Source organism: Protomyctophum bolini (genome assembly GCF_963924005.1).
Source record: "Protomyctophum bolini genome assembly, chromosome: 12".
Lineage (NCBI taxonomy): Eukaryota > Metazoa > Chordata > Actinopteri > Myctophiformes > Myctophidae > Protomyctophum > Protomyctophum bolini.
In genome coordinates this window covers 8,402,511-8,417,831 of record NC_137873.1, presented here as the reverse complement: position 1 = coordinate 8,417,831, position 15,321 = coordinate 8,402,511, and the positions used below count along the sequence as shown (strand labels likewise).

Below are 15,321 nucleotides of genomic sequence, written 5' to 3'. Positions count from 1 at the left end.
TGTACCCGTTCGGCTGTGTGGCTTTAGACCGCCCCCGCATTACTTCAGAATGTGGCTTGTTGTTGTTTGGTCGTTTGGTCGCTGATGTTTTTATATCAGAGAGATAGATAGTTTATTTGTCTCGGTCATGGTTTATCCAACATTATTACATACATAGGAAAAGGGGGTCGACAACATGATACAATTGACCGAAAAGGAAAGGGCCGAAACCGAAGCTTATATATATTATGCCCATACCTTTTTGAGATTTCAGTAAATCTCATAATAAGGGAATCAAAGACTAAATAAAGAAATCCGTTTTCAACATTGCTGCATTTCTAATAAAAAAGGATTAAACAAAGTCATGTAGAAAGAAAAAAAGAAACAAAAAAATCTGATCAATCGACATAAAAAGCACTACATTAGATCTACTGATCCAACCGTTGCAGAGTCTCCTCTGAAGGGGTGGAGGGGAGTCGTGTAGACCTTTCTCATGTCAAGGACCCTCAACTCGACACTAATCATCCCACGGACCCCCGTTAGAAAAACTGAAGATTTTTTTATATTGTTAAAATATTAATTTAACTCTGAGAGTGTATACAAATGGACCCGTTTATAGGGTCCATTTGGGTTGTGGAAGTAATCAAAGTAATCTGAAGTAACCCCTTGGTTTGTGGAAGTAATTTGTCTATATGGCCAATACGATTGGGGTCACCTGTCTCGCCGATATTGTCGGGGAGGTGCAGGCTCTGTATACCGTTTACGACAGTCGGTCACGCATATTTGATGCATTCTGTTTCTGGAGAAATTTGTACTAATTCGGCAGCAGTGACATACTAACATTGGTGTTTTCTTGCTGTCAGTTGATGCTTCATGAGTGAAAGTGCCAGGATCATTTGTTTCAGAACTCAAAAATGCCTGTTGACAACAACGACGACATGTCAACGATGATTAAGAATTGTTATCTTGTTTTGTTGACCCCCAGTGGGGTGGGGGTCAACAAAACGGGTTAGCCACACAAACGAATGAGTAAATACTAAAATGTCATTAGTGGAAAAAATGACAAAGAGAGCGAAGCAAGAGAGAGAGAGAGAGAGAGAGAGAGAGAGACCCCAAGGCTGCTGCAGAGATGAGGCTGGGAAAGAGAACCCAATAACCGACGCGGGGAACAGCTCTCTGTTTTCTGCGTTAACCAAATTTCCTCGCTAAACGATTGACACGAACCATCTGGAGTGTCATAGATGTGTGGAGCGAGTGGTCCTCGATGGCCGCACGCACGCACGCAGGCGCCACAGCGCCCCCTAGAGGGCGTTCGCGCACCACAAGGGGTGCACGCACCACAGTATGGGAACCCCTGATCTATGCCCCCCCCCGCCCCCCTAGTAGTAGCGGCATTCAGTCTCGAGAGACCATGGCACAAGCACACTTGGATTGGATCAGGAGGTCCTCCAGAACTGTACTTTGTGTGTCTGAGCAGCCCAACATGTGAATGACAGTCTCTCTTTGGCAGTGATGACATTTGAATGACAGTCTCTCTTTGGCAGTGGTGGCATTTTTATGACAGTCTCTCTTTGGCAGTGGTGGCATTTGAATGACAGTCTCTCTTTGGCAGTGATGACATTTGAATGACAGTCTCTCTTTGGCAGTGATGGCATTTGAATGACAGTCTCTCTTTGGCAGTGATGGCATTTGAATGACAGTCTCTCTTTGGCAGTGATGGCATTTGAATGGCAGTCTCTCTTTGGCAGTGATGCCATTTGAATGACAGTCTCTCTTTGGCAGTGATGCCATTTGAATGACAGTCTCTCTTTGGCAGTGATGGCATTTGAATGACAGTCTCTCTTTGGCAGTTATGGCATTTGAATGACAGTCTCTTTGGCAGTGATGGCATTTGAATGACAGTCTCTCTTTGGCAGTTATGGCATTTGAATGACAGTCTCTTTGGCAGTGATGACATTTGAATGACAGTCTCTCTTTGGCAGTGATGGCATTTTTATGACAGTCTCTCTTTGGCAGTGGTGGCATTTGAATGACAGTCTCTCTTTGGCAGTGATGACATTTGAATGACAGTCTCTCTTTGGCAGTGATGGCATTTGAATGACAGTCTCTTTTTGGCAGTGATGGCATTTGAATGACAGTCTCTCTTTGGCAGTGATGGCATTTGAATGGCAGTCTCTCTTTGGCAGTGATGCCATTTGAATGACAGTCTCTCTTTGGCAGTGATGCCATTTGAATGACAGTCTCTCTTTGGCAGTGATGGCATTTGAATGACAGTCTCTCTTTGGCAGTTATGGCATTTGAATGACAGTCTCTTTGGCAGTGATGGCATTTGAATGACAGTCTCTCTTTGGCAGTGATGGCATTTGAATGACAGTCTCTTTGGCAGTGATGGCATTTTAATGACAGTCTCTCTTTGGCAGTGATGTAATTTGAATGACAGTCTCTCTTTGGCAGTGATGGCATTTGATTGACAGTCTCTTTGGCAGTGATGGCATTTGAATGACAGTCTCTCTTTGGCAGTGATGGCATTTGAATGACAGTCTCTTTGGCAGTGATGGCATTTGATTGACAGTCTCTTTGGCAGTGATGGCATTTGAATGACAGTCTCTTTGGCAGTGATGGCATTTGAATGACAGTCTATTTGGCAGTGATGGCATTTGATTGACAGTCTCTTTGGCAGTGATGGCATTTGAATGACAGTCTCTTTGGCAGTGATGGCATTTGAATGACTGTCTCTTTGGCAGTGATGCCATTTGAATGACAGTCTCTCTTTGGCAGTGATGGCATTTGAATGACAGTCTCTTTGGCAGTGATGTCATTTGAATGACAGTCTCTCTTTGGCAGTGATGGCATTTGCATGACAGTCTCTCTTTGGCAGTGATGGCATTTGAATGACAGTCTCTCTTTGGCAGTGATGGCATTTGCATGACAGTCTCTCTTTGGCAGTGATGGCATTTGATTGACAGTCTCTTTGGCAGTGATGGCATTTGAATGACAGTCTCTTTGGCAGTGATGCCATTTGAATGACAGTCTCTCTTTGGCAGTGATGGCATTTGAATGACAGTCTCTTTGGCAGTGATGGCATTTGATTGACAGTCTCTCTTTGGCAGTGATGGCATTTGAATGACAGTCTCTCTTTGGCAGTGATGGCATTTGAATGACAGTCTCTCTTTGGCAGTGATGGCATTTGATTGACAGTCTCTCTTTGGCAGTGATGGCATTTGAATGACAGTCTCTCTTTGGCAGTGATGTAATTTGAATGACAGTCTCTTTGGCAGTGATGGCATTTTAATGACAGTCTCTCTTTGGCCGTGATGACATTTGAATGACAGTCTCTTTGGCAGTGATGACATTTGAATGACAGTCTCTCTTTGGCAGCGATGGCATTTTAATGACAGTCTCTCTTTGGCCGTGATGACATTTGAATGACAGTCTCTTTGGCAGTGATGACATTTGAATGACAGTCTCTCTTTGGCAGCGATGGCATTTTAATGACAGTCTCTCTTTGGCAGTGATGTCATTTGAATGACAGTCTCTCTTTGGCAGTGATGGCATTTGATTGACAGATCTCTTTGGCAGTGATGGCATTTGAATGACAGTCTCTCTTTGGCAGTGATGGCATTTGAATGTGCCGCCATCGCCTGCTGACGCCGATTGAGGTGCCTTTCGACCTATAGCTCTCCTTTCTGCTGCTGCTTTGTTCAAGTAATTTAATGCGTGGCTGTGTGCAGGTGGTCTCACTCCACAAAGTGCTCATCGAGGCCCGCCAAAATAACAGTTCTTTAGGCGACTAAATCGACTGTAGATGTAGCCGACTAAAATCTTCTCGTATTTTAGTCGACTAAAACTAGACTTAACGCTAAAACATCTCGGATGACTGAAATATGACATGAAACTAAATGGGATTTTATTCAAAGGACTGTAAAATAAATCCAAATTTGCTGTCAAAATCAACGGTGTGAGGAAGGACAAAAAAATAAAGAATCAGGGGAGAGAGAGAGAGAGAGAGAGTGAGTCAGAGAGAGAGAGAGAGAGTCAGAGAGAGAGAGAGAGAGAGTGAGTCAGAGAGAGAGAGAGTCAGAGAGAGAGAGAGAGAGAGTGTGTCAGAGAGAGAGAGAGAGAGAGAGAGAGGAGATGAAAGCAGGACTCCTCGAGGAGTCATTTGCCACCATCTGATACACAGATTAGATAAACACACCCATGCAGGTCTACACAAACTTTGGCACACACTCACATGAATGCACGCACCCGCACGCACGCACGCACCCACGCACGCGCGCACGCACGCACATATTCATACACCGATGCCGGGAGAAACCTGCATGCAAGGCACCAACCTGTACATCGACAGCAATTATTAGGGGATCAGAGTCTTGCTCAAGGACACTTCAGTCCCTCTACCCCTTTGAGACACTGGCGCCACACACACATGCACGCACACACACACGCACACGCATGCACGCACACACATGCACACACACGCACGCTCGCGCGCACACACACGCACGTGATTTCCTTCAAAGAAAGTGTATATATTTTTAGGTCTTGATTAATTGAAAATGGAGGTCCCTGATGTACGTAAACACGTCCGGGTTCATCCTCGTGGCAGTGTTTCGTATTGACCCGTTCTTTCGGTTTTTTTTAACGACAGTATAATAACGTGTAGTGCGTTTGTTTTCCTGCACAGGGCCGCCCGACGTGGAGCAGCCCTGTGAGCCCAGCCTGCAGGCGTGGAGCCCCGAGCTCAGCCTCTACGACACCAACGTCACGTCGCCCTGCCCCGACACGGAGGGCTGCACGCTCACCCTCACCTTCCTGCACCCCGTGGTGCCTCACGCGCTCACCCTGTGGGTGACCTACATGTCCACAGGTAGGTGTGTGTGCTCACCCTGTGGGTGACCTATACATGTCCACAGGTAGCTGCACGCTCACCCTCACCTTCCTGCACCCCGTGGTGCCTCACGCGCTCACCCTGTGGGTGACCTACATGTCCACAGGTAGGTGCACGCTCACCCTGTGGGTGACCTACACATGTCCACAGGTAGGTGCGCGCTCACCCTGTGGGTGACCTACACATGTCCACAGGTAGGTGCGTGCTCACCCTGTGGGTGACCTACACTTGTCCACAGGTAGGTGCGTGCTCACCCTGTGGGTGACCTACACATGTCCACAGGTAGGTGCGTGCTCACCCTGTGGGTGACCTACACATGTCCACAGGTAGGTGCGCGCTCACCCTCTGGGTGACCATTACGGAATTACGTCACCATTACGTCATTGCATCGCCATTACGTTAACATTACGTCACCATCGTAAAACCAATTACACCCTGGCATTGGGTCCTTTTTCATCCACATCTGTAATACGTCATCATTGAGAGCTACAGTAGTTTATACCAGTTATACCCTGACGTCATATGCTGCTACGATACATACGCGTCAAACAGGGCATATACGCAAAGTAACCACAGTATACCGCTAATCCACTTACAAATTACATATAAATTTCCTTTAATCCACCCGACACTGATCGACATCAGTGTCGTAATAATTCAATATTTCTAACGTTCTTTCAACAGAGAAGCTGAGATTTGACCGTTTTTTAGCGGTCGACAGTACTTGCGCGCTCTGCTTGCGCACTACTACTTGTGGTGCAACAAGCAAGTATATAGGCACTCGACAGAGTGCAGTTCTAGTTTAATCTGTTTTCAAGTTAAATCATCCATTTTTCTTTTGAAAAAAGAGACCGTCAAACTGCCTCCCCCTGGCCAGCCGGGGCGCCTGATGGAGGGGAAAGGAACTGGTTGGAATAACGTGTTCCTTCCACGCGCTACGACGTCCAACCAGGGAAACTCCCCCCTGTCAGGTTGTAAAGGAGCAACTTGGACACTCAGGCATGAAGGAAGCATGAGTTCAAGTCCGTTGCTCTCCCCTTGTCCCCCATATAATGGGGACTAGGTTGGTGGAGGGTGTGTAGAGCCCAGGATCACATTAGATGATTGACACAGGGGTGAAAAATGGGTTACAAAATCGTGGGATAAAAAATATATTTTTAAAAAAAGAAAAAAAAGACCGTCACAAGTTAATTTACAGCTACTTTTCTGCCCCCTCAATGTCGTAACTCTGTCTACTATGTCCCGGTTGTGCTGCGTTCTCACAAGATCTGGCAACGCATTCAGTCAGTCAGTCAGTAAGCAGCGTTGACTCGTCTGGGCTGAGCCGGCAGATCGGAGAAAAACCCAAACACAACAGAACGGCTGAGCCGCCAGATCGTAGAAAAACCCAAACAAAACAGAACATTAACCCATTCTGACCTGAGATCAGATTCATACGAGGTTTCCACTGGACACTCACTGGTCTGATTAGCCCATTCTGACCTGAGATCAGATTCTAAAAATGTCAGTCGTTCTTCGATTTTTCAAAAATAGCAGACCTACAAGCTCGTAGCGCGCCACTCGGTGGCGCGCTACGAGCTTGTAGATCTGCTATTTTTCAATAGCTAAAGCATAACATGATGCTAACACCAAAATGGGTTCCCGTTCAGAATGGGTTAAACCACTCCAGTCATAAATGAATAATGCAGATAATGGGAGAGGATAAAAAATGAATGGAACTTTCCGAAGCCTTGAAGTATTTCGTAAAATAAATAAATAATAATAATAAAAAAGGAAAGGCCCAATTTATTTTTAGGAAGGGGTTTTTTTTCCCTTCATATTGTACTCTGTGTGAGTGTATGCGTACAACACCACTATTGAATTATCTCTGTCTGTCTGTTGGCAGATATCCTGAGAAATATCTCTGACTTCGCTTTGTCCTCGGAGGAGCGAGGTCTTAACCCATTTTGGGCGGGAACCCCTTTTGGTGTTTTAAAACTAGAATTTAGCTATTGAGAAATAGCAAATCTACAAGCTCATAGCGCTTGAAGGTCAGCTATTTTTGAAAAATTGTGAAAATGTGCCGCAAATTTGGAATATATATATAACGTTTTTAACTCAAATCTTTGCTTCTGGGAGGGGGTCCCTGGAACAACATTATTTTCAGATGGGGGTGGGGGGGTCGTAGGCCAATTACATATAATTTTTGGTGGTCCTTGACAACACCACTAACATAGAAACATATTATTTCAGAAAACTGGAGGATTAGAAGATTTATTTTTAAATTTCGACGTCAGGTCTAAATGGGTTAAGCTAGTGCACCGCACAAAAATGAGTTATTAATTGGCAGCAGACTATCCGTCGGTCGTCCGTAAACATGTAGCTGTAGCACATTAGCATCACATGCAGTCTGCAACCACTTTAGAGCTGGATTTATTTTGACACAGTTCCTTTTCTACACTTTCTTTTTCCCTTTTTTTTTTTTTTTTGGCGAAGCTGATTTATTTTGTTTGTTAATCCAAAAGCTTGTCCAGACTTGCGTTAGCGTGTCAATACGGTAATTGTTAACAAAACAAGATGATCTCTGTTGTTGTTTCTGCATTTATAAGAGCTGGATCATGTCATTCTGTTTCTGGTTCTGGCTGGCTGGCGTACATAATGATTTTTTTTTTTTTAGGTCAATCCACTGTCACTTCACTCAATTCAAAGTAAATGCAGCTCATATAATAATTATGGCACAACCTGTCTTTCAATGATTGAATACTTTTTTTAAAGACTGTTAACACATTATGTGCCCTTTTGAGGGGTCCCTATTTGAGGGGTCCCTATTTGAGGAGTCTCTATTTTCAGATGGGGGGGTCGGCGGCCAATTACATATAATCCTTGACGTGAAACAAGTCCTCTAACCTCATATCAGTCTTAACCGGCCATGTGAGTCCTCTAACCTCATATCAGTCTTAACCGGCCACGTAAGTCCCCTAACCTCATATCAGTCTTAACCGACCACGTAAGTCCCCTAACCTCATATCAGTTTTAACCAGCCACATAAGTCCCCTAACCTCATATCAGTTTTAACCAGCCACATAAGTCCCCTGACCTCATATCAGTTTTAACCAGCCACATAAGTCCCCTAACCTCATATCAGTCTTAACCAGCCACATAAGTCCCCTGACCTCATATCAGTCTTAACCAGCCACATAAGTCCCCTGACCTCATATCAGTCTTAACCGGCCACGTAAGTCCCCTAACCTCATATCAGTCTTAACCAGCCACATAAGTCCCCTGACCTCATATCAGTCTTAACCGGCCACGTAAGTCCCCTAACCTCATATCAGTCTTAACCAGCCACATAAGTCCCCTAACCTCATATCAGTCTTAACCAGCCACATATGTCCCCTGACCTCATATCAGTTTGAACCAGCCACATAAGTCCCCTAACCTCATATCAGTTTTAACCAGCCACATAAGTCCCCTGACCTCATATCAGTTTTAACAAGCCACATAAGTCCCCTGACCTCACCTCAGTTTTAACCAGCAACATAAGTCCCCTGACCTCATATCAGTTTTAACCAGCCACATAAGTCCCCTGACCTCACCTCAGTTTTAACCAGCCACATAAGTCCCCTGACCTCATATCAGTTTTAACCGGCCACATAAGTCCCCTGACCTCATATCAGTCTTAACCGGCCACATAAGTCCCCTGACCTCATATCAGTTTTAACCGGCCACATAAGTCCCCTGACCTCATATCAGTTTTAACCGGCCACATAAGTCCCCTGACCTCATATCAGTCTTAACCGGCCACATAAGTCCCCTGACCTCATATCAGTTTTAACCGGCCACATAAGTCCCCTGACCTCATATCAGTTTTAACCAGCCACATAAGTCCCCTGACCTCACCTCAGTTTTAACCAGCCACATAAGTCCCCTGACCTCATATCAGTTTTAACCAGCCACATAAGTCCCCTGACCTCACCTCAGTTTTAACCAGCCACATAAGTCCCCTGACCTCATATCAGTTTTAACCGGCCACATAAGTCCCCTGACCTCATATCAGTCTTAACCGGCCACATAAGTCCCCTGACCTCATATCAGTTTTAACCGGCCACATAAGTCCCCTGACCTCATATCAGTCTTAACCAGCCACATAAGTCCCCTGACCTCATATCAGTCTTAACCAGCCACATAAGTCCCCTGACCTCATATCAGTTTTAACCAGCCACATAAGTCCCCTGACCTCATATCAGTCTTAACCAGCCACATAAGTCCCCTGACCTCATATCAGTCTTAACCAGCCACATAAGTCCCCTGACCTCATATCAGTTTTAACCAGCCACATAAGTCCCCTGACCTCATATCAGTCTTAACCAGCCACATAAGTCCCCTGACCTCATATCAGTCTTAACCAGCCACGTAAGTCCCCTGACCTCATTATCAGTCTTAACCAGCCACGTAAGTCCCCTAACCTCATATCAGTCTTAACCGGCCACGTAAGTCCTCTAACCTCATATCAGTTTTAACCAGCCACATAAGTCCCCTAACCTCATATCAGTTTTATCCAGCCACGTAAGTCCCCTAACCTCATATCAGTCTTAACCGGCCACGTAAGTCCCCTAACCTCATATCAGTCTTAACCGGCCACGTAAGTCCCCTAACCTCATATCAGTTTTAACCGGCCACGTAGTCAGTTGACAACGCAGCGTCGCTGCTGGTAGAAGTGATCAACCGCACAGAATGCAGCCTACTGAGATCTTGGTATATAGCTCAGTAGACGTCTACAAGCTTGTAGCGCGGCACACGTCGTTAAAATAATATGTATTCTTTCACAGCAAACGTCTTTAACTAAAATATTTGCTTTTGAGGGGTCCCTCATGGAACAACATATTGTAGAATCTGGTCTCGGGGCCTCAATGGAATGACCAAGGAATATCTCTCTCTCGCTCTCTCTCTCTCTCTCTCTCATGGTCTCCTATGTCTCTCTCCCACCAGACAACCCGGCCATATCCAGCGTGGAGCTGCTGACGGCCACGGGGGAGACGATGGACCTGGGCCTCTCTCTCTCTCTCTCTCTCATGGTCTCCTATGTCTCTCTCCCACCAGAGAGAGCGGTGGGGCGGTGGTGGCTCAGGGGTAGAGTGCCTGGATGGGAACCGCAAGGTTGCCAGTTCGAACCCGGGCTCCCCCAGAGTTACTGTCGAAGTGTCCTTGAGCAAGACACTGAACCCCTAATTGCTCCCGATGTGCTAGTTGGTGCCTTGCATGGTTTCCGCTGCCATCGGTGTATGAATGGGTGAATGTAATGCACAATCTATGTAAAGCGCCTTGGATAAAGGCGCTATATAAATGCACCATTTACCATTTATTTACCACCAGACAACCCGGCCATATCCAACGTGGAGCTGCTGACGGCCACGGGGGAGACGATGGACCTGGGCCTCTCTCTCTCTCTCTCTCTCTCTCATGTAGTCCTTGGGCCAAGTGCCCAGATATGACATGTCGGTACCGGTGAGGCGGCAAAGTTTAGTTGTGATTTTTTTATTCCTATACATCCCTAGATTAGGTTTTGATATGATAGACCTTGCTGACTGGCAGCTTTTTAGTGGTTATCACCTCAAACCCCCCTTTTTGGTATATGGCTCTGGCGAAATTGTGTAAAGGCAAATAAAAATTCACTAAAATTACATAAATACACATGGAAGTGTGAAATTTGGCATGGAGTATCCTGACACATAGGGGTAAGTATCAGAATAGGATTTTGGGGCTATCTACCATTGTATTCTTAAATATGACCTACATCATCCTCAGAAACACAAAAATATACACTGTCCGTTTAACAAATAACAACAAAGATGGTTATTTTCCAGCACATTAGGGTGAATATAACTGCCTCACTTGTATATAGAAAACTTCCCATATCCTTAAGCTTCAATTTAAGCCCAAGATGACCTCTCTATCTTGAAGATTACTCTTTCTGTGGCCAAAATGCTGCACTATACCTCAAATCGGAGACATTTTCATTATCAGTCACTATAGCCTTCCAGAGTCCTAGAATGTAACAATAGGTTCACATGTTCTGCAACTACTGCTGTCTGAAGTTAGAAACATGAATACTACAGCAGGAACACAAATGCCTTTTATTATATTTACATTTATTTATTATATTATATGCACATAATAGCTTGTTTCAGTACATAGCCTATCAATAGTCACCCAAATCAATGTGCACCCAAATGTTAATAGAAAATAGAAAAAAATAAAATAGAAATGTTGAATGGGAGAAGAGGTAGAAACATGATTGTGTCCACCTTGATGCATTAATATAATTCAACCATCATCACTCCATGTCACCCTCAATAAATATATGTGAAACCACAAGCCGACTATGGTCCTGCATGGTTCTCTAATAGGCACACTGGTGTAAGGGTGATATAGCCTACAACCAGCAAACCCCTTCGTACAGTATACAATTCTTTCATGGTCCTTCGAGCACGGATCACCCTGCCATCAGAGATGGACCGGAGTCCCCCTCCCCAGCTCCACCGCCACCATCGGCGCAGCAGCGACCATGGGCCCCAGCCCCCCAGCAGCCATGGCCCTCAGCTGCTGCTGGGGAGCTGGGGGAGTGGGGGCCATGGCTGCTAGGGGGGGATGGGGGGCATGGCTGCTGCTGGGAGCTGGGGGAGTGGGGGCCATGGCTGATGGGGAGCTGGGGGCCATGGCTGCTGTTGGGGAGCTGAGGACCCTGACATGCTGTGAATGCTGGACCCTATAGAGCCCAGACATGCTCCTAATGTAAGGATTTAATTGATACCTATTTAATTGAATCCTATAGAGCCCTGAATGCTATTTCAGAGCCCTATAGACCTACATGACGAAAGTGCTGGACCCTATAGAGCCCTGACATGCAGTGAATGCTGGACCCTATAGAAACCCTGAAATGCTGTGACTGCTGGACCCTATAGAGCCCTGACATGCTGTGAATGCTGGACCCTATAGAGCCCTGACATGCTGTGAATGCTGGACCCTATAGAGCCCTGACATGCTGTGTATGCTGGACCCTATAGAGCCCTGACATGCTGTGAATGCTGGACCCTATAGAGCCCTGAAATGCATTGAATGCTGGACCCTATAGAGCTCTGACATGCTGTGAATGCTGGACCCTATAGAGCCCCGAAATGGCTGCTGGGGAGCTGGGGGCCATGGCTGCTGCTGGGGAAATGGGGGAGTGGGGGCCATGGCTGCTGGGGAGCTGGGGGCCATGGCTGCTGCTGGGAGCTGGGGGAGTGGGGGCCATGGCTGCTGGGGAGCTGGGGGCCATGGCTGCTGCTGGGAGCTGGGGGAGTGGGGGCCATGGCTGCTAGGGAGCTGGGGGCCATGGCTGCTGTTGGGGAGCTGAGGGCCCTGACATGCTGTGAATGCTGGACCCTAGAGAGCCCAGACATGCTCCTAATGTAAGGATTGAATTGATACCTATTTAATTGAATCCTATAGAGCCCTGAATGCTATTTCAGAGCCCTATAGACCTACATGACGAAAGTGCTGGACCCTATAGAGCCCTGACATGCACTGAATGCTGGACCCTATAGAAACCCTGAAATGCTGTGACTGCTGGACCTATAGAGCCCTGACATGCTGTGAATGCTGGACCCTAGAGCCCTGAAATGGCTGCTGGGGAGCTGGGGGCCATGGCTGCTGCTGGGAGCTGGGGGAGTGGGGGCCATGGCTGCTGGGGAGCTGAGGGCCATGGCTGCTGCTGGGAGCTGGGGGAGTGGGGGCCATGGCTGCTGGGGAGCTGAGGGCCATGGCTGCTGCTGGGAGCTGGGGGAGTGGGCTCCATGGCTGCTGGGGGAGTGGGGGCCATGGCTGCTGGGGAGCTGGGGGCCATGGCTGCTGCTGGGAGCTGGGGGAGTGGGGGCCATGGCTGCTAGGGAGCTGGGGGCCATGGCTGCTGTTGGGGAGCTGAGGGCCCTGACATGCTGTGAATGCTGGACCCTAGAGAGCCCAGACATGCTCCTAATGTAAGGATTTAATTGATACCTATTTAATTGAATCCTATAGAGCCCTGAATGCTATTTCAGAGCCCTATAGACCTACATGACGAAAGTGCTGGACCCTATAGAGCCCTGACATGCAGTGAATGCTGGACCCTATATAGAAACCCAGAAATGCTGTGACTGCTGGACCCTATAGAGCCCTGACATGCAGTGAATGCTGGACCCTATAGAGCCCTGAAATGCATTGAATGCTGGACCCTATAGAGCCCTGAAATGCATTGAATGCTGGACCCTATAGAGCCCTGAAATGGCTGCTGGGGAGCTGGGGGCCATGGCTGTTGCTGGGGAGCTGGGGGAGTGGGGGCCATGGCTGCTGGGGAGCTGGGGGCCATGGCTGCTGCTGGGAGCTGGGGGAGTGGGGGCCATGGCTGCTGGGGAGCTGAGGGCCATGGCTGCTGCTGGGAGCTGGGGGAGTGGGGGCCATGGCTGCTGGGGAGCTGAGGGCCATGGCTGCTGCTGGGAGCTGGGGGAGTGGGGGCCATGGCTGCTGGGGAGCTGAGGGCCATGGCTGCTGCTGGGAGCTGGGGGAGTGGGGGCCATGGCTGCTGGGGAGCTGAGGGCCATGGCTGCTGCTGGGAGCTGGGGGAGTGGGGTCCATGGCTGCTGGGGGAGTGGGGGCCATGGCTGCTGGGGAGCTGGGGGCCATGGTCGCTGCTGCGCCGATGGTGGCGGTGGAGCTGGGGAGGGGGACTCCGGTCCATCTCTGATGGCAGGGTGATCCGTGCTCGAAGGACCATGAAAGAATTGTATACTGTACGAAGGGGTTTGCTGGTTGTAGGCTATATCACCCTTACACCAGTGTGCCTATTAGAGAACCATGCAGGACCATAGTCGGCTTGTGGTTTCACATATATTTATTGAGGGTGACATGGAGTGATGATGGTTGAATTATATTAATGCATCAAGGTGGACACAATCATGTTTCTACCTCTTCTCCCATTCAACATTTCTATTTTATTTTTCTATTTTCTATTAACATTTGGGTGCACATTGATTTGGGTGACTATTGATAGGCTATGTACTGAAACAAGCTATTATGTGCATATACTATAATAAATAAATATAAATATAATAAAAGGCATTTGTGTTCCTGCTGTAGTATTCATGAAGTTTCTAACTTCAGACAGCAGTAGTTGCAGAACATGTGAACCTATTGTTACATTCTAGGACTGATAATGAAAATGTCTCCGATTTGAGGTATAGTGCAGCATTTTGGCCACAGAAAGAGTAATCTTCAAGATAGAGAGGTCATCTTGGGCTTAAATTGAAGCTTAAGGATATGGGAAGTTTTCTATATACAAGTGAGGCAGTTATATTCACCCTAATGTGCTGGAAAATAACCATCTTTGTTGTTATTTGTTAAACGGACAGTGTATATTTTTGTGTTTCTGAGGATGATGTAGGTCATATTTAAGAATACAATGGTAGATAGCCCCAAAATCCTATTCTGATACTTACCCCTATGTGTCAAGATACTACATGACAAATTTTAGACTACCAAGTCGATTTTTGTAATTTTAGTGAATTAATGTATGCCTTTACACAATTTCGCCAGAGCCATATACCAAAAAGGGGGGTTTGAGGTGATAACCACTAAAAAGCTGCCAGTCAGCAAGGTCTATCATATCAAAACCTAATCTAGGGATGTATAGGAATAAAAAAATCACAACTAAACTTTGCCGCCTTTTCGGTACCGATATCTCGTCCGGCCCAAGGACTAATGGTCTCCTATGTCTCCCTCCCATAGACAACCCGGCCATATCCAACGTGGAGCTGCTGACGGCCACGGGGGAGACGATGGACCTGGGCCTCTCTCTCTCTCTCTCTCTCTCTCTCATGGTCTCCTATGTCTCTCTCCCACCCAGACAACCCGGCTATATCCAACGTGGAGCTGCTGACGGCCACGGGGGAGACGATGGACCTGGGCTCCATGGAGGCGTTCTGCGACATGCCGCTGACGCTGCGCCTGGACACGCACGGGGCCGCCGTGGCGGCCCTCCGGCTCGTCACCTTCGACGAGAAGCTGGAGGTGGACGCCGCCATGCTGTCCTCCGGGGGGCGGAGCCCGCTGTGCGCCGCATGCCGCCCGGCGCTCTACCGCGTGCACAGGCAGCCGCCCTTCTCATTGGCCGCCGACGGCGACGGGAAGACCGCCTCCTCCTCCTCCTTCTCGCCGCCGCAGACACAGCTGACGTTCACCGACCGGTAGGTATATAGCTGTCTGTCACCGTGACGACGTTTATAGCACATTTTTGCGCGGGAACCCCCTTTTGGCGTTTTAACTATAAGCATTGTGTTATGCTTTAGCTGTTGAAAATTAGCAGATCTACAAGCTCGTAGCGCGCTACGAGCTTGTAGGTCTGCTATTTTTTGAAAAATCGTGAAAATATTTATTTCAGAAAACTGGAGGATTTTGAA

The 15,321-nt window shown here is 47.5% G+C and overlaps 1 protein-coding gene across 1 annotated transcript in view; it reads left to right on the top strand.

The window, feature by feature from the left end:
- pappa2 (pappalysin 2) overlaps positions 1-15,321 on the top strand; it is a 177,985-nt gene that overhangs the window by 50,844 nt on the left and 111,820 nt on the right. The window contains exons 15-17 of the mRNA XM_080778846.1: positions 4,667-4,849; positions 4,896-4,976; positions 14,769-15,108. Of these exons, the coding sequence (XP_080634972.1) occupies positions 4,667-4,849; positions 4,896-4,976; positions 14,769-15,108 (604 nt within the window). The remainder of the gene's footprint in view (positions 1-4,666; positions 4,850-4,895; positions 4,977-14,768; positions 15,109-15,321) is intronic.